The 27,815-nt window shown below is 43.6% G+C and overlaps 1 protein-coding gene across 2 annotated transcripts in view; it reads right to left on the bottom strand.

Annotated features, from left to right (window-relative positions):
- Positions 1 to 24,201: 24,201 nt before the first annotated feature.
- The window catches only part of SNX20 (sorting nexin 20), a 112,982-nt gene continuing 109,368 nt past the window's right edge, over positions 24,202 to 27,815 (bottom strand). Inside the window, exon 5 of one of the 2 annotated variants that reach the window (XM_085637888.1) lies at positions 24,202 to 27,154. In XM_085637888.1, coding sequence (XP_085494014.1) covers positions 26,486 to 27,154 — 669 coding nt within the window. In that variant the 3' untranslated portion in view covers positions 24,202 to 26,485. The remainder of the gene's footprint in view (positions 27,155 to 27,815) is intronic. The other variant, XM_085637887.1, reaches the window with a different exon arrangement.

Consider the following 27,815-nt stretch of genomic DNA (forward strand, 5'->3'; position numbering starts at 1 on the left):
CCGAGGTGAGTATCCTCGCTGCACCGCTGCGTGTTCATCCAACGCTGAAGGCGTGCCTGGATCCATCAATAACTTGAAGAAAATTGTGCCGAAGCAGGAGCCAGTAACATCCAGGCCACAAAGGGAAGCGGGTGCCTCTGTACCGCGTCTCTGGTTGACGCGTATAACATCGCCACAGGAACTCCTCCCAAAAGAAAGAGCAGAGGCCACATCGGGGAACAAGGGAAGCTGCTTTATTTAAATTGTATGGCGAATGCATTTCGGCCTGGTTCGGCCTTCGTCAGCGCCGTGATGTGACAGGGGGCTGTTTCACTCTGTGCTTAAATGTATCTTGCCGCACTGCGATTGGTGCAAAGTCCGCTCCTCCCTTCAGGTGTTGTGCTCACCTGTCACAGATCCTGATTGTATGGACTGCGACTCCCAGGGTGCATCTGGCAGTTCCCAGGTAGGTGGTGCATAGAGTTAAACTTAGAGTTGTCCAAGTATCTAGCGGATGGCAGGATATTCCTTCACAGAATTAATAGTCCCCTGCTAATTAAAATACAGTGTGCCGCCTCGAGTCCCCTTCGACCGCTTCAGCCTTCTTGTTGAATTTCGAGTAGGCGGGGGCAAGATGCCGATGCATTTCGCCCTGACCGAGGTGAGTATCCTCGCTGCACCGCTGCGTGTTCATCCAACGCTGAAGGCGTGCCTGGATCCATCAATAACTTGAAGAAAATGGTGCCGAAGCAGGAGCCAGTAACATCCAGGCCACAAAGGGAAGCGGGTGCCTCTGTACCGCGTCTCTGGTTGACGCGTATAACATCGCCACAGGAACTCCTCCCAAAAGAAAGAGCAGAGGCCACATCGGGGAACAAGGGAAGCTGCTTTATTTAAATTGTATGGCGAATGCATTTCGGCCTGGTTCGGCCTTCGTCAGCGCCGTGATGTGACAGGGGGCTGTTTCACTCTGTGCTTAAATGTATCTTGCCGCACTGCAATTGGTGCAAAGTCCGCTCCTCCCTTCAGGTGTTGTGCTATATATATATATATTCACTGAAAAAACCATAGGTTTCACACATGTTATAGTTAGCGGAAATTTTACTGATAAAAAACCAATGAAATTCCCCCGTTATAGTTAGTGCAGGCAACTATAACTCACGCGACCGCAATCCTCTGCTGATGCTAATACTGTATTTAGACACTTATTTGCCCATGTCTTCTTCCATACATTTTTAGCTATACATATATTACAAATATTTTTTTTTCATAAAGACACATATGTCATCAGCAGAAGATTGCGGTCGCGTGAGTTATAGTTGCCTGCACTAACTATAACGGGGGAATTTCATTGGTTTTTTATCAGTAAAATTTCCGCTAACTATAACATGTGTGAAACCTATGGTTTTTTCAGTGAATTTGCAAGGTTTTTTAAATGCTAATTCCTAACTATAACGTGTGTGAAACCTATGGTTTTTTCAGTGAATTTGTACGGTTTTTTAAATGCTAAGTTACTTTACGCCATTCGTGGCGTGCGCGCCCACTTAACGCAGTTCGTTCCGTGCGCGCACGGTGCGCTTCGCGCACCGTGCGCGCACAGTGAGCACGCGGTGCGCTTCGCGCACCGCGCGCCCACTTTACGCAGTTAGTGCCGTGCACGCACGGTGGGCACGCGGTGCGATGACAAAGCAAGAAAGCACGTCAACAAATCTGTTTCTGCTTTCCTCCGTGACTATGGTATGGGTGCCATTTACCACAACTACTTGCGTTATGACATGCAAGACATTTATAGAGGAGATGGTGTGCACTTCAATGATGAAGGGAACAGAGTCTTCCTCTTGAACCTTAGACTCTGCATCGGTACTTACTTGTAGGTACCACTAAAAAATCATTTCATAAACACAACGGCTCTTTTTAGAGCCCCCTAATATCTAAAAACTTAAATCTGATTTTCATTTTTTTTTTTTTTTTTTTCTACCGTACGCTTACCGTAAGCTTACCGTACGCGTACCCCGTGATTTTTTTAAAAATCAATAAATGTTTTCTTTGTACTTTTCTGTCCTTCTTTGACCCCCTTACAATTGTTAGGGGGTCTGTAACTCTCCTCATTGCCCCCTTTCCTTGTTTTCACTCTTTTTTTTCAGAGTGAAATACACAAAATGGCGGCCGCCGCTTCCTGGTTTCGGCCGATTCGAATGTTTACTAAGATCTAAGAGCCAATCAGAATCGCGCTCGCGCACGCCACCGTACGCTTACCGTAAGCGTACGGTAAGCGTACCGTAAGCTGGCTCAGATATATATATTGATTTAAAGGCTATTTTCTCAGAATCTACTGAACAGATTTACACCAAACCTACAAAAGGCACTTCCTTGACCTAGGGACTACCTCTCTGCCAAATTTTGAGTAATTCTGTTCAGCCGTTCAGGCTGTAGCTCGTTCTAAAGGTCCTATGGAAAAATGCATGGGAAAAACGCGTTTTGGGACCCCCCTTTTATCTCAGCCCCCGCTTGACGGATCCCCCCGAGACTTTCAGGGTAGGAGCGGAGCGTAGCGCCCCACCTATTTTGAGAAATTCGCGAGGATTCGTCGACCGGCGCCAAAGTTATTCAAAATAGAATGTTGAGGTTTTCCTATGGAAACGTGGTCCTAACTATAACTACCTACTGGCGACCGCCAGTAGGTAATATATATATATATATATATATATATATTCACTGAAAAAACCATAGGTTTCAGGGGTGTTATAGTTGGCTGGACTTTTCACTTGTACAAGACCATTGAAATTCCCCCGTTATAGTTAGTTCAGCTAACTATAACTCGCGCGCCCGCAATGCACTGCTGATGACGTCACATATTACATCACTCATGACATGGTCAGTGACATCACTCATGACATCACTGATGACATCTCAAATGACATCACTGATGACATCACTGATGAAATCATCCAGTGAATGTGTGTTTTTCTGAAAATTAAATATGTTTTATATATGTATATCTCAAGGTCGATGGAAGAATAAATGGGTATATAAGTGTCTAAATGGATGATTTGTTTTTGAAAAATTGATTGTGTAACTGACTGATTAAGTGTATCATAGTGAATACATGGCTTAGTGAGTAATGTTTAAATATGTAAATATCTGTATCAGTCTCTCACTTTGTGTATAAGTGGCTGCATGGGTTGGTGAGTAGCTACATGGGTGTCTATATAGGTTATTAGTTGGTTTTTTGAGTATCAGTCTGAGTGTCTGCATGGTTCGGTGGGGGGTATTACGTAGTGCATAGGTGCATGAATGAGTGACTCACTATTTGTATGTGTTGAAGACAGCATGTGTGCAGGACTGTATGGGTGGATGAGTGTGTGTATGGGTGTGTTAGTGAGTGAATGACTGTCTCAATAGTGTCTTTATGAGTAACTACATATGTTTTAAACTAGTATATGTGATAATTGGTGTATATAAGTGAGTATATGTGAGAGTGAGAGATTGAAAGAGTTCCTGTATGAATAAGTATGTGTTTCTATAAGTGATTGTTTAAAAGACTAAGTATGTGTAAGTTTCCGTAGAAGTATGTGTGGTGGTGTGTGTATAACTGTATATGCAAGTAAATGTATGTTTGATTCTTTATTAGCATGAGTGACTATGTGTGTGAGTAACTCTATGGATGAGTGGCATTGTGTAACAGAATGTATAGGTGTATGAGTACATATGATGAGTGAGTACATGTATGAGTGACTGTATAGGACTGTTGGTGAATGAGTGGATGTGTATGTGGATCTTAGAATTACTGAAGAGGTTGTTGTAACTGGTATTGGTATGTCCATTGTTTTGAAAATTTTAGTCTCTATTTTTGAATGTGTGTATCAAAGGTTATATTAGGGTGAGAGGAGGTCTGCCACTCTATCACAAGGATGATGTCACTTATACACAAAGTGAGAGACTGATACAGATATTTACATATTTAAACATTACTCACTAAGCCATGTATTCACTATGATACACTTAATCAGTCAGTTACACAATCAATTTTTCAAAAACAAATCATCCATTTAGACACTTATATACCCATTTATTCTTCCATCGACCTTGAGATATACATATATAAAACATATTTAATTTTCAGAAAAACACACATTCACTGGATGATTTCATCAGTGATGTCATCAGTGATGTCATTTGAGATGTCATCAGTGATGTCATGAGTGATGTCACTGACCATGTCATGAGTGATGTAATATGTGACGTCATCAGCAGTGCATTGCGGGCGCGCGAGTTATAGTTAGCTGAACTAACTATAACGGGGGAATTTCAATGGTTTTGTACAAGTGAAAAGTCCAGCTAACTATAACACCCCTGAAACCTATGGTTTTTTCAGTGAATTTCTGAGGTTTTTTAAATGCTAATTCCTAACTATAACGTGCCTGAAACCTATGGTTTTTTCTGTGAATTTAAAAGGTTTTTTAAATGCTAATTTCTAACTATGCCTACAGAGATAGGACATGTGAAGAAAGAAGAAAAAATGCACAGAAAGAAAAAAAAAAAGTGCAGAAAGAAGCAACAGAAGTCCTCAAAGATGAAGAAAAGTGCAAGAAGAAGGATAACATGCAGAAAGAACAAAAAGAAGAGCAGAAAGAAGCCTTGTTGCAAAATCATTCTGCACCCTCAACTTTTTCAGATGGATACTGGTGGTAACTGAGTCTGACTAACCAGTCCTAGAGCCAGTGCTATGTTAAAAGACACTTAGAATACAGTGAAAACACCTACATACACTAGGGAACATTATGCGTTGGGGTCCCCCTGTGATTAGCATGACCTCCTCTGTAAGCCCCTAGTATATAATAGGGCAGGGGGATTAAAAACTACCTCTTAAAACAGGCCACAGGGCGTTTTTGCACACGTTAACTCAGGCCCCGTCCCCTCACTTCACCACTGTGTAAACACGCCCTGTGTCCGTTTTTAGTTGGGAGATTAATTTCATTTGAATCCTGAGGGTCCCTAGGGTCCAACTAGCCCACTAGGTACCTCCAGTAAGTGCCACAGAACTGCGTTGCAGAGAGGTGTAAAAAGTGGCACGGCCTGGACCACCTCTCTGCAATGCAGCTCAGTGGCGCTTACTGGAAGCACTTGGTGGGCTAGTTAGCCCCCAGGGGCCCTCAGTATTGAAGGGAAATTATATCCCCAATTTAAAACGTGCCATATGCGTGTTTGCACACGTCACCTCAGGCCCCGTCCCCTCCCTTCACCACTGTGTAAACGCGCCCTGTGGCTGTTCTAAGTTGAGAGATTAAGTCCCCTTGAATCCTAAGGGTCCCTAGGGTCAAACTAGACCACTAGGTACCTCCAGTAAGCACCACAGAGCTGCGTTGCAGAGAGGTGTAAAAAGGGGCTTGGCCTCAGAACACCTGTCTGCAGCGCAGCTCCCTGGCGCATACTGGAGATGCCTGTTGGGCTAGTTGGCCCTCAGGGACCCTCAGTATTGAAGAGGAATTAATTCCCCAACTTACAAGTCGCCAGGGGGCGCGTTTGCAGAGTGCTGCAAGGAGGGGGTGTGGCCTCCGGCACGATGCCAGTCTTTTATTTATTTTAATTTTTTAAGAAGGGGTGCTGTGTGATTTCCCTTCTTATTCTAATTTATTGGCCCGGATGACCCCATCCCCCAGGGCCTGTCTCCTAATTATATTTTTTTGACCCCAATCCCCAGGCCAGGCCACTGTTTTTTATTATTTTAAAAAAATATATATTTATAGACACACCTAGGACATGCTGGACAAACTGTACGTACCAATCACCATGACGATTTGCGTGATATTCATTAAAAGGCGACTATGCATACAATGAATCCACGTGGAATTTATTTACACCACTAGTGAAGCTCTGACATGTCTGATGCCCTACCGTGCCTAATCCCGGTAGACACCCTTGTCGTTTATTTATACAAACATGGGTAGCTATTGACGGGCACATTTAATACACATGCACACCAAGCCATTCAAAGGGGATTCGACAAAAATTCGACCAAAACTATGCAAGAAACCCCCCTCACGGTTAATAAAACACACATCCACTGCCGGATGTGTAATACTTTTTATTTTACTCTCTGGAAAGGGGACGAACATCACTTGAGAGTCACAGCGCGCTCCTGGCAGAGCCCAATGCTGTGTTACACCCACCATTGCCTGCTGAGTGCCACACACCTCTGTGTTGTATTCCACTAGCTAGTGCATATGCTATGACACTCTCTAGCCCATGTGCACTGTAACACCACCCTGTGAATATGTCATGCCACACTTGTCTTCGCACGGGTTATATTGCCCCATCTAACGTGCCTTCCTCGATGCCTATGTTATAACGCACAGTGCTATGCCATACATATTACAATCTGGGATCCATATCTTTGTCACAGTACATATGCAACGTTACACTCCCCAGCACATATTTTATATTACAACTTTAGAGACTAGTTAGGCTACACAACACTGCCCTGTGCATATTACACTCCAAGGCGCATATCGCATAGCACGCGCTAGTGCCTGTGCTATCTTGCGCTCTCCAATGAATCTGTCATTGCGCACAATGTATTGCATATTCTATTTCATGCCCGGTTCATCTTATATCACACTTTTTGGTGCATAGTTTATACCATACACTATATCTAGTTTTCATTTTCAATCGTGCTCTCAGGACTATGTTCTATATAACACTGTGTTCACCTACCCTTTTCACGGGCATTACATTTTGCGATAGGGGGTGGAGGGTCAGGGGGTGTTTCTGCCAAGTGAGCCCGGAGTCACAGTCACAAACGTCCTCTTCTTCCTGAATAAAAGTGAGATTATGCTGCATACTTGTTCATATTTTAAGTAGTTCGCACAGACACACGTTTTAAAAACAATAAAGTTCCTAATACCCGCCTTCTCTGAACAGTTAGCTTGCTGCCCCATCCCCCTCCTCCCTATCCCCTGTTGTGTGAATCCATGGACTAGCCTCCTCCCTCCTGCCATGCATGGTCTGATGTGCTGCCACTGCCCTCAATTTAGTATGATGTACCAGTCCACTCCTCCTGCCCTCCATTGCCCAATTCTATGCCCCATCATTGACCTCCTGCTTAAACTCTGTGCTTAGCTTGCTGCCCCTATTCTCCTTCCTCCTGCCCTCCGATGTCTTTGTGCATGCCCCTGCTCCATCCTTTTTGCCCGCCATGTTCCATGGACCTGCCACTCCTATCTACTCTGAGTGTTCTGTTGAGCTGCCCCTCCCCTCCCACCTGCCTAGCATTGTCAGATGACTAACCTGTCCCTGCCACCTCCACCCTGCCTGTCCACATGCCATGCCCCTATCCTCTTCCTCCTGTCCTACATGGTCCATTGTACTGCCACACCCTTCTGCCCTCCCTGGTCTGTTGTGCTGCAACTGCTCCTCCTGCCTGCCCCGTGCGGTCTGTTGTGAGGCCCCTTCCCCTGAACTTTCTTGTCTGTGCACAGGTCCTGACCCTCCCTTCTATCCTCCATCGTCCTTTGTGCATGCCCCTGCACCCTCCTTCTTGCCCATCATAGCCATTGTGCTGCCACTAACCCTCCCACTTGCCATGCATGGTCTTCTGTGCTGCCATGGCCCCTCCCACCTTCCCTGTGTGGTCAATTAGCTGCCCCTGACCCCTCCCACCTTCCCTCCATGGTCTGTGTGTATGCCATCACATTCTCACTGTTGCTCTTCATGGTGTGTCTTGCTTCTAGTGCCCATCCTGCCTGACCTCCATGGCTATCTTGCTGCTCCTGCCCTGCCCCCTTGCCCCCAGCCCTCTGTTTACATGTGCAGACCCCTACTCCCTCCCTCCTGGCTTGTCTGTTCCATTTTATTGCCCCTGATCCGTCCCTCCTGCCCTTTATGGTCTGTTATGCTGCAGCTTTCTCTCCTGTCTGTCCATTATGGTCATCTAGCTACCATTGCCTCTTGCCCCTCTGTTCTCTGTTGTCCATGTACATGGTCCTGTCCCCTCCCTCTTGCTTTCTATGGATTGTTGTGCTGCACTCCCATCCCGCATGCCCTGTGTGGTGTATTGTGCTACTGCAAACCCTGATGCCTGCCCTGCAGGGTCAGTTTGGTGCACCTCTCCATGTCCCTCCTGTCCTCTGTTATCCAAGTCCATGTCCCTACCCCATTTCCTTCCATGATCCAATGTACCATACTTGCGAACATTTTGAACTTGGTAAGAGGGAGATTTTGAAAAAAAACGGGGGTATTGATTTTCCCCTTTGAGTTACATTGAAAAAGAGGAGATTGTAGACAGGAGACAGATCAAATAAAACCCATTTGAGCTGAAAAACATTGGACGTTTCCTGGCTGAATCGGGTCTGTTGGCATGTATGGTTGTACTACCATCGCCTCTTCCTTCTGCCCACAATGGTCTATTACATTGCCACAGCCTCTCTTGCAAGTCCTGTATTGTTGGTTTGTTGCCCCTGCCCCCCTTTCCACTGCCCTCCATAGTCTGTTGTGCTGCCACGGCCCTTCCTGCCTGCTCAGTGTGGTTAAATTGTTGCCTTTGCACCCTCCTACCTGCCTTCAATTTTCAGAGTCCGTGCCCCTGGCCTCTGCCTTCTAAACAGTATCCTAATGAACAACTAGATTGCTAACATTCTATATTTATTACAAAAGTGTGGAACGCCTGACGTCATCTTGATGTAATCAAAACTGTAATACCTAGAGCATTTCCTTTAGAAATTACATATATGAGAGGGTCTTATTGGCATCAAAATTATGGTTAGTGCTCTAAAAGACTAAAATAAGGACATATTTTCTGAGTTTTCAAATAGCGACAAAGCACTTTTAAATTATTTGTTATCCTTATGTTTTTTTATCCAGTTGACCACTTGATTAAATGTTGCACTTAGGGGAGAGGATGTGGTGTTACTTCCAGAACTGCAGACTTTGCAACTGGGGAACCAGGTTGGAGTTTCTGCTTCAGCTCGACATTCTGTGATTCTGGTCAAATCACTTAGTCTCCCCATGTCTACAACCAAAATGAATTTGTTCTTGTGTGATGTAACCAATGCTCATGTAAAGCACTCAAATACCTGACAAGTCTGCACTATATAACACTGCAAAAACACAAAATAATAAGTGTTTTGCACACTTCTGTCATTGGGCTATATTTGGGCTACATCTGGGTGATTTTGGGCTACATTTGGGCTCTTTTGTCTCCGGTGGCCATCTTGGGAGATTTATTTGTTATGAAGTTTCCTAATTTCCTCATGTACTGCAGTCTCCTCAGTAGGAAATGCTTTCAGTTTTTTACTTTGATTCCATCATGAAGGTATTCAGATATGTCACACATTTGCCATAAATTCTGAATGTTAGCACTCTAGTTGCTCATTAGATCACTGTAGTAAAACTACTGTTCACCATGGAAGTCTGCTCCTGGTATTAAAAGTGCATGTTTCAGTCTGCATGTCAGAATTTTTTAATGAAATAGAAGAGGATTTGAGAAGTCACTCAAAATGTGCCCTCATTTTCTTTCTTCAGCATTAATCATAATTTCTATGGCAAAATGAACCCCCTAATTGTGTTCCTTTTTAAATTAAATGTTTTAAGTGTTACCAGTTTATTCCAATCAAGATGGCTTCAGGTGTGCCATACTTTTGTCATAATGAAGACAGTAAGCGCTCTAGTTGTTTTTAAGAACACTCTGGGACATTCTGTCATTGGGCTATACTTGGGCTACATCTGGGTGATATTTGGGCTACATTTGGGCTCTTTTGTCTCTGGTGGCCATCTTGGGAGACTTATTTGTTATGAAATTTCCTAATTTCCTCATTTACTGCAGTCTCCTCAGTAGGAAATACTTTCAGTTTTTTACTTTGATTCCATCAAGAAGGCATTCAGATGTGTCACACATTTGCCATAAATTCAGAATGTTAGCACTCTTTTTGCTCATTAGATCACTGTAGTAAAGCTACTGCTCACCAGGGGAAACTGCTGCTGGTATTGAAAGTGCATGTTTCAGTCTGCATGTCAGAATTTTTTAATGAAATAGAAGAGGATTTGAGAAGTCACTCAAAATGTGCCCTAATTTTTCTTTCTGCAGTCCTAATCATACTTTTTATGGAAAAATGAACCCCCTCCTTTTGTTCCTTTTTAAATTAAATGTTTTAAGAGTTACCACTTTAATCCAAGCAAGATGGCTTCAGGTGTGCCATACGTTTATCATAAGTAGGACTATTAGTGCTCTAGTTGTTCTTTGGAACACTCTGGGAAGCTGCAGTAGAACACAAAGGAATCAACTGACAGTCTCTGCCCTTGTTGGATGTACATGTTTTACTGAGAATGTCAGACTTCATTCTCACATGACTGAGAAAGATAATGTGAATTTACAGAAAATAAGCTCTCAGTTTAGCTCATAGATCACCTTCCAAACCTCTGTGGGAAAAGCATGAGAAAATATTTTTCTCTCAATCATGATATCCCAGTAGAAGGCTTTTTCACATGGTGAAATCACCTTAGAACATACCACAATTCCTAAAATGAGTATGGTACCATCAACAAATGATTTATAATGTAACTAAAGTCTTAAAACCTTCTATTAACTGCAATGCTTTTTAATGAGGTGCTATCATGTATATTGGTCCCAAGATGGCTGCCAACACTTCTTGGATGAAGTGCTGACAGCCAATCAGATCTCAGGATGAGATGTGTGGTTAGGCTCCGCCCACATATATATATGATTTTACTTTTGATGTTCTCAGAAACTACTGTACAGATTGACACCAGACCTGCAAATGGCACTTCCCTGACCTGAGGACTACCTCTCTGCCAAATTTCAAGTAATTCTGTTCAGCCGTTCGGGCTGTAGCTGTGTCTAAAGGTCCTATGGAAAAATGCATGGGGAAAACGAGTTTTGGGACCCCCCTTTTTTCTCGGCCCCTACTTGACGAATCACCCCGAGTCTTTCAGGGTAGGAGCTGAACGGAGCGCCCCATTAGTTTTGAAAATTTCGCGAGGATTCGTCAACCGGCGCCAAAGTTATTCAAAATAGAATTTTGAGATTTCCTATGGAAACTAGGTTGTAACTATAACTATCTACTGGCGACCGCCAGTAGATAATATATATATATATATATATATTCACTGAAAAAACCATAGGTTTCACACATGTTATAGTTAGCTGTACATTTTACTGATAAAAAACCAATGAAATTCCCCCGTTATAGTTACTGTAGGCAACTATAACTCACGTGACCGCAATCCTCAGCTGATGCTAATACTGTATTTAGACACTTATTTGCCCATGTCTTGCAATTTAAGCTATACATATATTACAAATATTTTTTTTCATAAAGACACATATGTCATCAGCAGAGGATTACGGTCGCGTGAGTTATAGTTGCCTACAGTAACTATAACGGGGGAATTTCATTGGTTTTTTATCAGTAAAATGTACAGCTAACTATAACATGTGTGAAACCTATGGTTTTTTCAGTGAATTTGCAAGGTTTTTTAAATGCTAATTCCTAACTATAACGTGTGTGAAACCTATGGTTTTTTCAGTGAATTTGTACGTTTTTTTAAATGCTAACTTACTTTACGCCATTCGTGGCGTGCGCGCCCAGTTAACGCAGTTCGTTCCGTGCGCGCACCGTGCGCGCACAGTGAGCACGCGGTGCGCTTTGCGCACCGCGCGCCCACTTTACGCAGTTAGTGCCATGCACGCACAGTGGTCACGCGGTGCGCTGCGCGCACCGCGTGCCCACATTATGCGGGATGGGCCATGTACGCACGATGCGCTTCGCGCACCGTGCGCACATGGGGGACATATTATGCGCATCGTTGTGAAATGTTTTGTTTATTATTTTCCTTTATTTGATATGCCATGCACAAATGGAGCCCTTAGGGCACCATTTGCACATGGGGTGTGGAAAGTGTGGATAATTTTTTTTTTTTTTTTTAAATTTTACCGTACGCGTAATCGGCGATTTTTCGAAAAAGAAAAAAAGAAAAATGTTTGCCTTTGGGGGTTGTTTGGGGGCCCGTATATCACTGCTGGGTGATTATTATCTCAATATACTGCCCCTTTACACATTTTTGGGCTTCATTTATGCTGCCCCACTCTGAGTGCGAGAGAGAAAATGGCGGCCGCCGCTTCCTGGTTTCGGCCGATTCGAATGTTTACTAAGATCTAAGAGCCAATCAGAATCGCGCTCGCGCACGCCACCGTACGCGTACGGTAAGCACACCGTAAGCGCACCGTAAGCTGGCTCAGATATATATATTGATTTAAAGGCTATTTTCTCAGAATCTACTGAACAGATTTACACCAAACCTACAAAAGGCACTTCCTTGACCTGAGGACTACCTCGCTGCCAAATTTCAAGTAATTCTGTTCAGCCGTTCGGGCTGTAGCTGTGTCTAAAGGTCCTATGGAAAAATGCATGGGAAAAACGCGTTTTGGGACCCCCCTTTTATCTCAGCCCCCGCTTGACGAATCCCCCCGAGACTTTCAGGGTAGGAGCGGAGCGTAGCGCCCCACCTATTTTGAAAAATTCACGAGGATTCGTCGACCGGCGCAAAAGTTATTCAAAATAGAATGTTGCGGATTTCCTATGGAAACGTGGTCCTAACTATAACTACCTACTGGCGACCGCCAGTAGGTAATATATATATATATAGATATATATATATATATATATTCACTGAAAAAACCATAGGTTTCACACATGTTATAGTTAGCTGGACATTTCACTCGTAAAAAACCAATGAAATTCCCCCGTTATAGTTAGTGCAGGCAACTATAACTCACGTGACCGCAATCCTCTGCTGATGCTAATACTGTATTTAGACACTTATTTGCCCATGTCTTCTTCCATTAAATTTTAGCTATACATATATTACAAATATTTTTTTTTCATAAAGACACATATGTCATCAGCAGAGGATTGCGGTCACGTGAGTTATAGTTGCCTGCACTAACTATAACGGGGGAATTTCATTGGTTTTTTACGAGTGAAATGTCCAGCTAACTATAACATGTGTGAAACCTATGGTTTTTTCAGTGAATTTGTACGTTTTTTTAAATGCTAAGTTACTTTACGCCATTCGTGGCGTGCGCGCCCACTTAACGCAGTTCGTTCCGTGCGCGCACGGTGCGCTTCACGCACCGCGCGCCCACTTTACGCAGTTAGTGCCGTGGATGGGCCATGTACGCTCGATGCGCTTCACGCACCGTGCGCACGTGGTGGACATATTATGCGCTTCATTGTGAAAGATACACATTTATATTCAGTTTAAATTATATATACTATGCCATGCACAAATGGTGCCCTTCGGGCACCATTTGCACACGGGGTGGGGAGAGTGTGGATAATTTTTTTTTTTATTAATTTTTTTACCGTACGCGTACGGTAAGCGTAATCAGCGAATTTTCGTAAAAAAATTAAAATGCATTTTTGGCCTTGGGGTTTCTGTGGGGACACATTTAGCAAGCCGAGGTGGTTGGGAGCTGTTACATGTTTATTCTCTTTGTTTTTCATCCCCCCCTCAGAGTCCGAGAGAGAAAATGGCGGCCGCCGCTTCCTGCGTTCGACCGATTTGAATGTTTACTAAGATCTAACAGCCAATCAGAATCGCGCTCGCGCACGTCACCGTACGCGTACGGTAAGCGCACCGTAAGCGCACCGTAAGCTGGCTCAGATATATATATTGATTTAAAGGCTATTTTCTCAGAATCTACTGAACAGATTTACACCAAACCTACAAAAGGCACTTCCTTGACCTGTAGACTACCTCTCTGCCAAATTTCAAGGAACTCTGTTCAGCCGTTCGGGCTGTAGCTGTGTCTAAAGGTCCTATGGAAAAATGCATGGGAAAAACGCGTTTTGGGACCCCCCTTTTATCTCAGCCCCCGCTTGACGAATCCCCCCGAGACTTTCAGGGTAGGAGCGGAGCATAGCGCCCCACCTATTTTGACAATTTCGCGAGGATTCGTCGACCGGCGCCAAAGTTATTCAAAATAGAATGTTGCGGTTGTCCTATGGAAACAGGGTCCTAACTATAACTACCTACTGGCGACCGCCAGTAGGTAATATATATATACACATATATATATATATATATATATATATCCATCCCATGTGTAGTTGGAGTAAATATTTTAAATGCTGTTACTTATAGAGGAAAGACCAATAAAAAATTTGCAGACTATTTTGCTTTTTTTAGCTTTGCTTTGGCCCCACTTCCGCAATCACTGACTCTGCCCCCACTGCACTAAGGGCCGCAGTTCTCATACCTTTTTTAATGCACTTCGACCATTGAAAGAAACTATCCGATCTGTGGTTAAGTCTGTGTTAACCCTACTGGCAGTCCACAGAAACTTGCCCTGACATGCATCTGACAATACCGAGTCCAAAACCCAGGTTCAGTAGAAGCATCTTTCTCTGATGCTGAATGTCACAAATGTGTACCTCTGGCTTGTGAGCAGATACAAAGATAGCATACATCACTCTGTGTCAGGGATACACCTCATTTTGTGTGTGTGTTGAGAACTTACATCTTGCCTCCAAAAGAACACTGTGATATTTATTGAAATAACAGTCCACACTGCACTGAGCAAGAACAAAGACCGGCAAAGCAAATAGGTCTGGCCTTAGCAAGCCTGCATTTTTTTTTATTTTGCAAACATATGCAATAGACATTCACACTGTAAAAGTAATATAAAAGTAATAACAATTTTTTTAAAAATGGAAATATCTAAATGTGGCATTCATACGTTTGCAAAAATTAAGTCATTAAATACGGACCCCTTGTAAAAATTGTCCATTGCACAAAAATGAAAGCAGAGATTGGCCTACCAGCACTATCACTCAAGTGGCCTACTTTCTAGGTGGAGGTACACATGTGGAAGATCAACATGATCTCACTCACAGTGAGGTCAGCCAAAGGCTACTGTGGGCTGACTCACTCGCTCAGCTGTGGACTGTGGTGGGAGGAAGCAAAATGTCAATGACACATGAACAGACCAATAGATGAAGAGGTGTGACCGAAAGCCCATGTATGTTTATATCTGTATGAGTTTTCATTATGATTTATTTGGAAAACATGAGCAAAAGCTGTCTCTTGGCCAGGCCCAGAAAATAGCAAACATTTCAAGGCATGTGCACATTTAAATGACTCAGAGGTGAGCAATAGAAACAAAAAAAAATTCATGAGTAGTGAAGTTTAATTTTTTTAATTTTTACTATGCGATGCTCATCAAAGAAAAAACACTCAAGCATTCCATGCACTAAGAGAAGTGTTTACTGCTCACCAGTTAAAGTCCATCTGAGGGAGGCACAGCATTTATCTACAAAAACTGCTAGATCAAAAGTGCCTGTCTCCTGTCTAGCCACCTGATGACAGTCATTTGAAAGCTGTGATTCTCCTGCCAGCACCAGTCAGAAGCTACTTGTGTCGCCAAATTGAACCCTCATGATATTCCTAACTAAAGCCAAACAGATTCAGCCCTGCAGTTTCAATTCATGGACAGTGTAGTCCATGTAGCTCGGACTTTGGTGCTTCCCGATTTGAACTGTTTCTTTACAATCAAATCGGGTCCACATAACACTTCTAAGAATGACAGAACGTCCTTGCTTGCAGTAGACAAAACAGTTCTTACCTCTCAGACCTATTTGGGTTGCCATCCTTGCTGCTAATCGCCTCTCCCTCCTGCCGTTGCGCTGGTGATCTACGCGACCGCTGTGTGGAGGGAGCTACGAACCACGAGTCCCAGGCTCCTCTGCTGCTGCCGACCGGAAGCTGCCACACTGCATTTCGCGCCTGAAGGCGCTTTAAAATCAACTCCACCCTCGGCAGAGCGGGTGTCGCCAGAACGTCCTTGCTTGCAGTAGACAAAACAGTTCTTACCTCTCAGACCTATTTGGGTTGCCATCCTTGCTGCTAATCGCCTCTCCCTCCCGCCGTTGCACTGGTGATCTACGCGACCGCTGTGTGGAGGGAGCTACGAACCATGAGTCCCAGGCTCCTCTGCTGCTGCCGACCGGAAGCTGCCACACTGCATTTCGCGCCTTACGGTGCTTTAAAATCAACTCCACCCTCCGCGTCGCGGGAACGCGCGCGGGCATCGCCGGGCTAAGCCAGGGCAAAGGGCGGGCCATCTGTGGCCATCCGAGGACGTAGGAGGACGGGACGGGCCTCCCCCCTTTTATTTTCATTGCTGATCCGTTACTGAGAAGGCCACGGACATAAAGGTACTGTTGGAACTCACGCACTATTTGCTTCTTTTACATAGCGTCGTAATATTGCTACACATATGTGATCAATCTTAATTGCCCAAACTTTAATTGGTACTTACGGGTTGGCACAAACGGTGGCGAGTAAGAGTGTGGCTTTAGCTAGATAATTTCGTGAGATATGTCTAAGCAAAAGGTTTCCTCTGCACCTAACACCATGGACAATTATCTGGTGCAGGTTGTAAGTAAAATTAACAATGATAGAAGGGCGTCATTAGGGTTGTGTTGTTCTTCTATTCCCCCTATGATGGGTTCTTTGTCAGATCCCTCTCTAGAACCCCCATTGCAGGTCACTAGTAGTGCCGTTGACGACGTGGAGGCTCTAGCTAGTGACATTTTTTAACTAAGCGCATCTTCTGTCACCAACCTGCAAATTAATCTCGAAGTTGATGTAGTTCCAGACATTGAAGTAGAGAAATCCCCGTCTCCCGTTCCCCCACCTGTGACTAGAGCAGTCAGAGCATGTAGAAAAGTCCAGGGCAAAAGTGGTGGGTCACGTTCAGGTAGGATAAAGACAATCTCTGCATCTAAAATTCTGGACAAGAATGAGGTAAATGGGATACACGATGATAAAGAGAATGAGGATGAGCAATTCATAAAAATAGCTAGCATGGTCGACTCAAAAATTAAGTGTATTATTAAACCATTGGTGGCTAAAATCGACCAGCTCATGGCAGAGGTAACAAGATTGAGCGTTCTTTTAAATAAGTCAGTGGAGGAGGTGGGTAGTATATCAACTCTGGTGCCAAGTAGACTCGCACTAAATGTGGAGCACCCTAGGTGTGGGGTAGGGGCGGAAGAAAAAGTGATTGCGAACCCTCCCCCTACTCAATCCATAGTAGATAAGGACGGTCAGAATGTAGTTAAAGAAGATCCTCCACCAAGACCTATTGTTTCGCTCCAAGAGAGAGACACATTCCAATGCATCGTTGAGGCTTCCCCCCTTGTATTAGTTTTAGCTAATGTACCCACCCTGTTGCCTGGCAAAGTGGAATCTACATCCTCTTTGATTAGTAAATCGTTGCATTGGATGTTAAATAATATGAAGATGTCTCCTTGGGGTGAACAACAACTAGCAGGGGAAATTATCATGGCAAGAAGAGTAGCATGGTTAGGGGATAACCCGAAAAAATTTGCGGGAGACTGTATAGTTCTCAATTTCTCAAACGCAGGTGTACTCCCCAACGTCCTGGCCAATATATTTCCCCGATATCCAAAGGCAATCCCTATACTACTACACAATGGTACAATACTATTACACAATACCGCACAAATACAATCAAATATCCCAATGTTTGTCACATTTATTATAAAAAGCTTGCATGTATCACAGTTAAAATCAATTATACATTGTTCCAAAACATGTTAAAAACACATCATTTAAACATTTGTAAATCATAATCCAAATCACAACCTGTTATGAGCCCGCATAACAGAAAACCTGAACAGACAGTGCACTTTGTCATAAGTTACACATCCTGCATGACCATCAATTTGTGTCCGTAGTTTGTGATATGTTAGACCCAATTATATCTCCAACTCGCTACGGTGGTCCCCTGGATTGTGTATGTAACTTGCGTCGACGCGTTTCGATGGTTTTTTTTCTTATAGAGCCATCTTTTTCAAGACAATTCATAGGCTTTATTCTTATCGGCTCAAATCGAACCTTTATGTATCCCTTCTTGGGCTTTAACAGAGCTCCATATAATTCTTGTTCATTTAAGTCCTTAGGAGCTGGGTATTTAGTTCACGTTATGTAGAGTTCAGGAACACTCGTTACGTTCACATAGACACGCTTGCATAGCTGTGGCCAAAATGCAAGTGTCGCTCACTTGTCGTTATCACAGGCAGCGGGGGTCCGTTAAAATCCTCCCTTGTATAGCAGGGGAGGAGCACTCCCAGATCGGCGTAAGAAATAACAAGCCACAAGGTGGTGCTATACAAGGGAGGATTTTAACGGACCCCCGCTGCCTTTGATAACGACAAGTGAGCGACACTTGCATTTTGGCCACAGCTATACAAGCGTGTCTATGTGAACGTAACGAGTGTTCCTGAACTCTACATAACGTGAACTAAATACCCAGCTCCTAAGGACTTAAATGAACAAGAATTATATGGAGCTCTGTTTAAGCCCAAGAAGGGATACATAAAGGTTCGAATTGAGCCGATAAGAATAAAGCCTATGAATTGTCTTGAAAAAGATGACGCTATAAGAAAAAAACCATCGAAACGCATCGACGCAAGTTACATACACAATCCTGAGGACCACCGTAGCGAGTTGGAGATATAATTGGGTCTAACATATCACAAACTACGGACACAAATTGATGGTCATGCAGGATGTGTAACTTATGACAAAGTGCACTGTCTGTTCAGGTTTTCTGTTATGCGGGCTCATAACAGGTTGTGATTTGGATTATGATTTACAAATGTTTAAATGATGTGTTTTTAACATGTTTTGGAACAATGTATAATTGATTTTAACTGTGATACATGCAAGCTTTTTAAAATAAATGTGACAAACATTGGGATATTTGATTGTATTTGTGCGGTATTGTGTAATAGTATTGTACCATTGTGTAGTAGTATAGGGATTGCCTTTGGATATCTGTGATCAGTTCCCCCTTTCCCTTAATTATATGAGGGGTCGCTCTCAGTTCCATATACATCCAATATATTTCCCCCACAACAAAGGTGTACCGCTATAATCCCACTAACGCTAGAATATTTCTATCGTAAGGGTGGCAGTGAAATGAATCCGATGAGATCAAGACCAAAGCGGATTCCTGCCTCTAATAAATGGGGTAGGAGCGACTTAAACAGCAATTGGGGTATTAGCTTGGAAAACAGGTTTGGGGTCTTGTCTGATTTGAACGAATGTGACTGACTTGAAAAGGATGGTAGATTAGAGAAAAAGAACCAAGACAAGTTTGATAGACTGCGTGCTCCTGTGTTGCAGAGATTAATTTCATCGAATGTTGTTTTTATTCCCCGACCTGAAATGAGGGGAGTACCTAACCACCTAGAGAGTCAGCCTGAGAACATCGACCTAGCCAAATTGATATGCTCCAGCCCTTTAGATAAATGTGATAGTTTAGGATCTGAGGCATTAATAATAAAGCCACTAGGTAGCTTATGTGCTAATGCTGAGCATGAGATCGAGATGGAGGGTGGGATTCAAAGTTTATTAACAACACAAGACCCTCCTCGTTTCTCAGCAGTGGAGGCAGGGTTGACTTTTCTTTCTTGGAACCTTGCTGGAATCAGTAATAAGTTAATGTCTCCTGAATGGTGTAGCTTTGTTGACCAGTTTGACATCATCCTCTTCCAGGAATCCTGGTCATTGGTCCCAGTACATCGTTTGGGGTCCCTTAATTTTCAAACACCCGCTATTAAAAAAACTAAAGGTTGGCCATCAGGGGGTTTGATAATTTGGATCCGCCAATCACTATGCTGCAAAATTAAGCAACAGAGCTCCCTATCAAATGACATCTTGTCAGTGAACATCACATAGGAATCTGGTCATGGAGTGGCAATTTTTAACATTTATGCTAGAGGGATGGTCGGGGGACACACATCCGATGTAATCACTGCTCTCGACCTTCAGCTTATAGCACTCCCAACCCAGCTGTCCATCATTGTGGGAGGTGATGTTAACACTACATTTGAGCCACTTGGACCTGAGGACCAATTTCTCGCTGCTGAGGAGGATAGTAAATGGGGCGTCCCACAGTTGGAACTTCCCGTAGTTAAAAGATGGTCAGCAGTAGCTATCCAACTCAAAGCCTTATGCTTAGAGAGAGGGCTCAGAGCAGCCAATGGGCGTACCCCGTCTGATCGCCAGGGAGTAAAAACATTTGATAATGGTAGGTTCTCCAGTCGTATTGATTACATCCTGGTGGATATTAGAGAATGGCATAGGCTGATTGATATGACCATAATATCTAGGGTGGAAAGTGACCATAACCCTCTCTGCATGGAACTCCAAGCATTTAACGGGCTTAGAGAACCTAATTTAGGGGGGGGGGGGGAACCACCTTGGACATTGTAGCATTGAATAACATGCGCCACGTTAAATGGGGCAGATTTATTGAGAACCCAGAGAAGCTGGAGGACCTTAAAAAAGTGGTGATTGATGAAGTGGTTAATTTAAACATTCAATCTGCCAATCAACATTTTCCCCAAATTATGCTTGAGGCTCATACCCACTGCTTTAACAAACTTCAAGGGTTTTTTATGAAGACCACAAAAGCAGACAAGACCAAGAAAATAAAAATACCTGAGGCGGGATGGTACAACAAAGCTTGCAAAGTAGCCCGCCAGAACCTTAGTGCTGAACTTAGATCGAGAAATATCCCAGGTGTGAGAAAGGCTAGAAAGATATACAGGCACACACAGAAAGTGGCCAAGAAACAGTGGGATGAGGAACAGTGGCGTGATCTGAAACTAGCTTGTGTAGCTAAAGATCAAAAGCAATTTTGGGCCTTAGTCAAGTGGGATAGAGGAGGGATCGCCCAACTGCCCCAAAATAATGTTGCCAAACACCAGTGGGTTGATTTTTTTAGACCACAATACGCTTGTAACCCATCCGAAGGAGAGTGTTCATTTCCCCCCACTATTTTTTATCAAAAGCAGCTATTTACGATCAAAGACGTCAACCTAGCACTAGACTGCGTGACTGGGGGGAGAGCCCCAGGGATGGATGGCATACCAGCTGATGTGTTTTTAAGTGATAGATTATCTTGGTGTCAGTATTTTCAATGGCTGGCTAATTCTGTGGCTATGGGTGCGCCTATCCCTACCTCATGGAAAGGTGCGGAAATAATTCCGGTTTTTAAAAAGGGTGACAAATCACTACCTAGCAACTATAGACCTATCAGTCTCATAGACTCAGTTCAAAAAATTATTGGTCGACTAGTGCAAAACAAACTGCAATCTTGGGTAGAAGAAAATGACATTTTGTCCCCGTACCAAGCTGGTTTTCGACCTTGTACCAGCTCTGTTGATCAGGTCTTTTATTTTTTAGCACTTTATTGGAGGAACGTGACTTTGACTAATGGGACTCTTTACGCGGTCTTTATAGACCTGAAATCAGCCTTTGATCTAGTCCCCCGTTCCAAACTTTGGAGGGTTCTCGCTGAAGCAGGGATAGCGCCGGAATTGCTAATGCTACTTGTCCGCCTGCATGAGAACAACTACGCAAGAATAAGGTGGGGGGCTCAGGGTGAGGTGACTGACTCATTTCCTGTCGAGCGTGGTGTCCGACAGGGGTGCGTTCTGGCACCCACGCTGTTTTCTTTATACAGCAACGGCATAGTAGATCACCTTAGTAGTTCCCCCACGGATGCCCCGGTATTAGCAGGGGTTTGCGTGCCAGTCCTCATGTTTGCAGACGACACGCTGATAGTTTCCCGGACACCGAGTGGGCTTCAGAAGGCAATAAACGCGTTTGGAGATTTCTGTCAAGCGCGTGGACTTGAGATAAACACCTCCAAAACCAAATTCATGTCCCTGAATCAGCGGAAAACTTTCAGAGGTGTAATTAATTTTAATGGTATCCCATTAGAACAGGTTGAGGCATTTACGTACCTAGGAATATCTCTCCAGAGCAACATGAGCTGGAAAAGTCATATTGATATGGCTGTCTTAAAATTCCACAAGCTGGCGGGTGCAATTGCTTCTAAGCATAAATTTCCTTAACCAAGCCCATTACTCCTGCCTTAGAAATCTACAACATGAAAGTCATAAGTGCCTCTTTGTATGGTTCGGAACTGTGGGGTTTTACTAACTTGAAACAATTAAGATTGGCAGAGAACAAGTTTTTACGCTGTTTAGCCGGGGTTCCCCAAAGTACCCCAACTGTTCCGCTTGCATATGACCTGGGTAGGAAAAAAATAGAGGATATAGCACGGTTACGTCCCCTACTCTATTGGAGACGGATTATGACAACTCCTGAATTAGCCCACTATGCCACTGCCCTGAAGGATATCACCAGGGTAGATCGTTTCCATTCCATTTTATGGCTTAAGGAAATTAGGAGTTTGTTAATAAAGCTGGAACTAGACTACCTATGGGATGATCCAAATGGCTCAAGCTTTCCATCAAAGTCAATTATTAAAAAAATGTACTGGGATATGATTTTAATGTCTGCCAATAGTTCTGGTCCAAATGCTAAGCTAACTGATCGCTTTCTTGACATTAAACCCATACCATCTTGTGAGGCCTACTGGGATATCATAGAAAGGGTCCCTGATAGAAAACTGTACTTTCAGTTCAGAATTGGGACTCTTCCCGTAAAAGCGTTCACCCATAAATGGTTATCTACCCAGGACAATAAGTGTCACTGCTGTAAAGACCTGACTGAGGATATAGGCCATCTGCTGTTCGTATGTCCCCTGTACACTAGCCCTCGTCGTAAGTGGCTAAAACCAGTGTGTATAAACTTGGGGACACGTAGTTATAAAGAGGCCTTAAGAATACTTGAATCAGACTGCACACCCTGTATGGCAATTGCTGTCGCAAAATTTCGAGGGTAGGCTTGGATTATACGCTTCCGCACTTTAAAGCCTCCAGAAATTAGCCAATGAACTTTTGACATCGAATAATGTATAACTAACTTTTAAAATCACGTTTTTTCTCTGAATCGTTTTAATCCATTGTTGTTGAAACCCTTTTAATCTTTGTAATCGACAGCATCATGGTTTAATGAGTTTTTAAAAAAATAATGATTTTTATTTTTTAGTATTTATAGTATGTGTTAGGATGTTTACATGCTTTTATGACATGCTGTTGAATAAAGCTTTGAAATTTGAAATTTGAATGACAGACAAAGGATTTTTTTAATGCTTTATGTAAGTATTTAAGTCAACATACAACATACATAATAGGCCTGGCAGTTTGGGCTGGACTGTTCCCATTGGGCGCAGGGTCAAGCCTGATTTGCATATGGCTGGGTCCAAACTGGAATTGCATGGTGAGCAAAAAAACAATGGATTTAGGCCCAGATCTCTGTACTGGGGTGAATGTATGACATTGTTCTGCATTCTGTCCATCAATTGTTCTTTTTGCATATATCACCCCGAGTGGGACGGGCATGCCCAGACTTGGGCCTCGAGCTCTCCATGCCACTGGAGTCAAGCTATCCTGGCTGATGAGGGCTGAAAGCCCGAAACTGGTCCTAGGATGCTTGTTTCCAGTCCAGGGAGGACCTGGTCTGGTAGTTCGGGCTGGACTGTTCCCATTGGGCACAGGCTCAAGACTGATTTGCATATGGCTGGGTCCAAACTGGAATAGCATGGTGAGCAAAAAACGATGGATTTAGGCCCAGATCTCTGTACTGGGCTGAATGTATGACATTATTCTGCATTGTGTCCATCAATTGTTCTTTTTGCATATGTCACCAAGAGTGAGACGGGTATGCCCAGATGTGCGTCCCGTGCTCTCCCTGCCACTGGAGTCAAGCTATCCTGGCTGATGAGGGCTGACAGCCCGAAACCGGTCCTAGGATGCTTGTTTCCAGTCCAGGGAGGACCTGGCCTGGCAGTTCGGGCTGGACTATTCCCATTGGGCGCAGGGTCAAGACTGATTTGCATATGGCTGGGTCCAAACTGGAATGGCATGGTGAGCAAAAAAAACGATGGATTTAGGCCCAGATCTCTGTACTGGGGTGAATGTATGACATTGTTCTGCATTCTGACCATCAATTGTTTTTTTGCATCAGTAAATTAGAAGCATAGCTTATAAAACATGAATAAAAGAACACAGTACAGTTCAGTCTGAAATCCATCATAGATTCGCCTTCTAGAAAGGGAGTAGGGGTCTCTCTTGTGAGTGATAAGGACACTCTTTAGACAATGTGGTCCATACATCCAGTGGGGGCACATGATTCATTACGTTTAAACAAATAGGAAGCAGTCTAAAGGAAACATTTCTACATAGAATACATTCTGTGATTTTCCCACCTTTAATACATTACGGTTCGATCATTCTCACAGTCTCGGTTATAAAGTTTATTAGATACAATATAAACAGAACTAGGATGAGCAAGATTTGTCCTTGGCCTTGTACATCCAGGAAGCGTTCTCTGAGCAATTATTCTGCTGAGTTGTGTGAAACTATTAAAGTATATTTCAGTAATGTAATCAACAATATTATCATGTGACAAACAGTGGTGGCCTGTGCAAGTAAGCACGGTGGAGTGGTGGGGAGGAGCGGATGCAGGCGTGGGTGGGGGGTAGAAGTGACCAAAGATGGAATAGGGCAAATTAAATAAATAAATATATAAACTACTTACCTTGTGCACGCCGCATCACCAACTCGGCGATACGGCGAGCGCAGGGTAAGTGGTTTTATTTATTTTATTTTACCTCATCTGTTGTTTGTCACTTTCACCCCCCACCCCCACCCTGCCCCACCCCACCACACTTACCTGCACGGGCCGCGACTGGTGACACGATGACATCTAAACAAAATGGATGACAAAGTTTCAGTATAGCTCAATATTAACAGAAAATTTGCGCTCACACTTGCATCAGTAGGTAGGTAGGTTTAGGCGTCATGATGCAACCACAGCATCACTTAGCAATGGTACATCTGTAAGCACAGGAGTGCTGCTGATTCTTATCAACATTGGGAGTCCTAGGGTCACTGAGGGCAGAGTGGTGTGCCACCCAGGTATCAAAATACTCTCTTCTTTCTATTCTGCTTGCCATGGTCTCAGTGTGGTGCAACCAGGGCATGGGTTTATGTCACTCAAAATACTGATTCAGTGAATATCACCAAAGATTCTGGCCTTTCACACATATTTTCCGTGTCTATGCAGCTAAAAGAGAGTGATGGCTTTGCAGCCGGAATGGGGCTCGGCACCTCAGAAGCCTCTCGAGGGCCATACCAGCTATATGCACGCTGTACATGCAGCAGCCTTACTGTTTTTTCCAGTACTCCATCACGCTGCATATTGCAGCTCCTATGTAAGCTGGTGTGCGTGATGTGGTGATGGCGGGAGATGGAATGGGCTAATGTGGTGGCATCAGTAAGCAGGCAAAATGTTGTCTCTCACAGTGTCTGAAACCCCAAACAATGAATGCCTATCCAGTAGGCTGATTCAAATGTGAATACCTCTGGGAAAACAAATAACAGCTGACTTACCAACCCATTGTATTTATGCTGCACTGTGGGCTGATCCAAAATGTGATTGACACTCTAGCAAAACACTGCCTGAAAAGGGGTGACCCAAAGTCCCTTCATTTACATGTATTGTATATGTATCATTTTATGAAATAATTTAAATACAAATCGCTGTTAGACAGATACAGCTGTCACATCAGATCTAATAAAAGAATTAATGTAGCTGACAATCACATTTACAAAATAAAAAAAGGTTATAAAGTTAGCAATGTAAAATGAAGTTAAACCGCTTTTAACTTTAATGTCAAGTCCGCTAACCAGGAGCCCTGAGGTGTAAGGCAGTGAAAGTGACAAGGTGACAGGGTGAGATGTCCTAAGTATGCCTCAAATGCCCAATGAAAGTAACAGTGTGCTCTTCATTAAGTACAATCAAGAGCTTGTGATTTCTCTTCTGCGGGGATGTGGACTGTTTCTTGTGTGATGGAAGGTTGCATTGCTGCTAGATGTACTGTATATATCTTGTGCACCATGTCCTATGATGTTCCTGTTCTGTCCTTGCTGTATGAGGAATGCTTGCTCTGCTACAGTCCTTGCTGTGTACCTGCTCTGTGGGTGAGGAACCCTCATGCTGTTGCTGTCTGGTGTGTGAGTGTGAATGAAACCAGAACCTCTGATATCCATGTGTTGCATGTGTGTGTAAGAGAGAAGGAAACTGAAGCTTGCATGTCTGTGCTTGTGCCTAATCGGTATGTGAGAGGGAAGCTTGCACTGCTGCTGCCTGTGCTGTACCTTTTCTGGTGTGATGATATTTGCTCTTTGCGTGAGCAAAGACTGTGCTGACGCAACTTGTGTAGGTCTTCGCGCTGTGCCTGTTCTGTGGGAGGGAGGTTTGCTCTGCTCATGGCCATACTGTACATAAGCAGTGAGTGTTAGTGAAGCAAGATCCCAAAACACATCTATATATATTTAAAAATAGAAGAACTTGGCTTTTCGATGCTTGTTTCCCATTTGCCCGACAATGATCCCTCCACAGCATCTTCTTTACAGCACATGGTCATTTTATGACCCCTTTCTTCTGCTACATCGCGCTCTTGTTTCTTTGGCAGTTAGTGCATGTATTCCTGAACTGCGAGCTCTTTTAGAGTAACAGCTCTGAGTTGGACCTGTTTCGATTCGCATTCTCGCAGCTTCTCTTGAAACTCAACAAAATCTTTTCCGAGCTGGTATGCCAGGATAATCATGGCCTCCAGCAATGGCATGTAGTACTTATGGTGGTGATGACTGTGCAGAAGAAACAGCGCTTTTTCCCCCACGCTAAAGGCGTCGGCGAGGCTCTGCAGATCCCGGTGACACACCAAGATGGCGCCGAGCGTAGGGACGGTCAGATCAGGGCAGTGGAGGCTCAGTTTTTCCTGCAGATTAAGCATGTGCAGAAAAATGTCCAAGGCATCCGTGTACTGGCCCCCCCGCAGACAGCTGTAGGCCTCCTCCAGCTGCGGCTTTGTGAAGAAATCGATGAAATCCGCCGACCTCCGGATGCATCTCACTGAATACAGCGCCCCCAGATAATCCTGTAAAGCTAATTTCCTTTCGTTTATCATTTCCTCAGTGAAGTTCCCTGTCACCCTCTTCCTGGGAAACAAAATCTCTTCCATTTCTTCCTTGAAGTCCCGCAAAAGGGTTCTGTGCAGCTTCTCAAAGTCCGAGTATCGGCGCTCAATAATAGATTTGCTTTCATCAAAGCTTCCTGTCTTGATAATGATGACCTGATACATCTGAAACGACAACAATCAACCATTATTTTTTGGTAAAAATGAAAAAGTTATACTATAAGGCACAGGAATGCAGTCAACAATGGTTTATACTAAGATATAGTGTTCTTGATTATTAGCACCCCTTAGCAGTTAGAACTAAGATGTGTTCACCCAGCACCATTTGTGCAGTGTTTCTCTATTATTTATATGAATACCTTATTTTGTTTTTGCATATTAGCCTCTTAACTACATAGCACTGATATATTTGGCATAGCATCATAGTATGTTTATAAAACCTTAATTTATTTCAATCGTTTTTGATTTATTTCCTATTTTTCAGTTATGCCATTTGCACACACTCAGTTATCATTTTTAGATTCTGCTCAGTATTCCATTACTTGAGCACTCAGCCTACTTGATCTCTTTACAGCAGTGGTGTCCAACAGAGGTCCTGGTGAGACTGATCCATGTCAGATTTTCAGGATATCCTATGACTATTTAAATGAATTCCACTGAGTGCCACTATATGCAAATCTATCTAATGTGTTCACGCTGAATATCTGGGCCCTTATTACAGATAGCGCACAGTTTTCCTGTTTGCACCAAGGCGCACCTTTAAATAGGTGCATTGTGTGCAAACAGGGAAAGTGCGCCCTATTACTGAGAATGTGCTGCCCTCAGG

Source organism: Triturus cristatus, chromosome 12, assembly GCF_964204655.1.
Source record: "Triturus cristatus chromosome 12, aTriCri1.1, whole genome shotgun sequence".
Taxonomy (NCBI): Eukaryota; Metazoa; Chordata; class Amphibia; order Caudata; family Salamandridae; genus Triturus; species Triturus cristatus.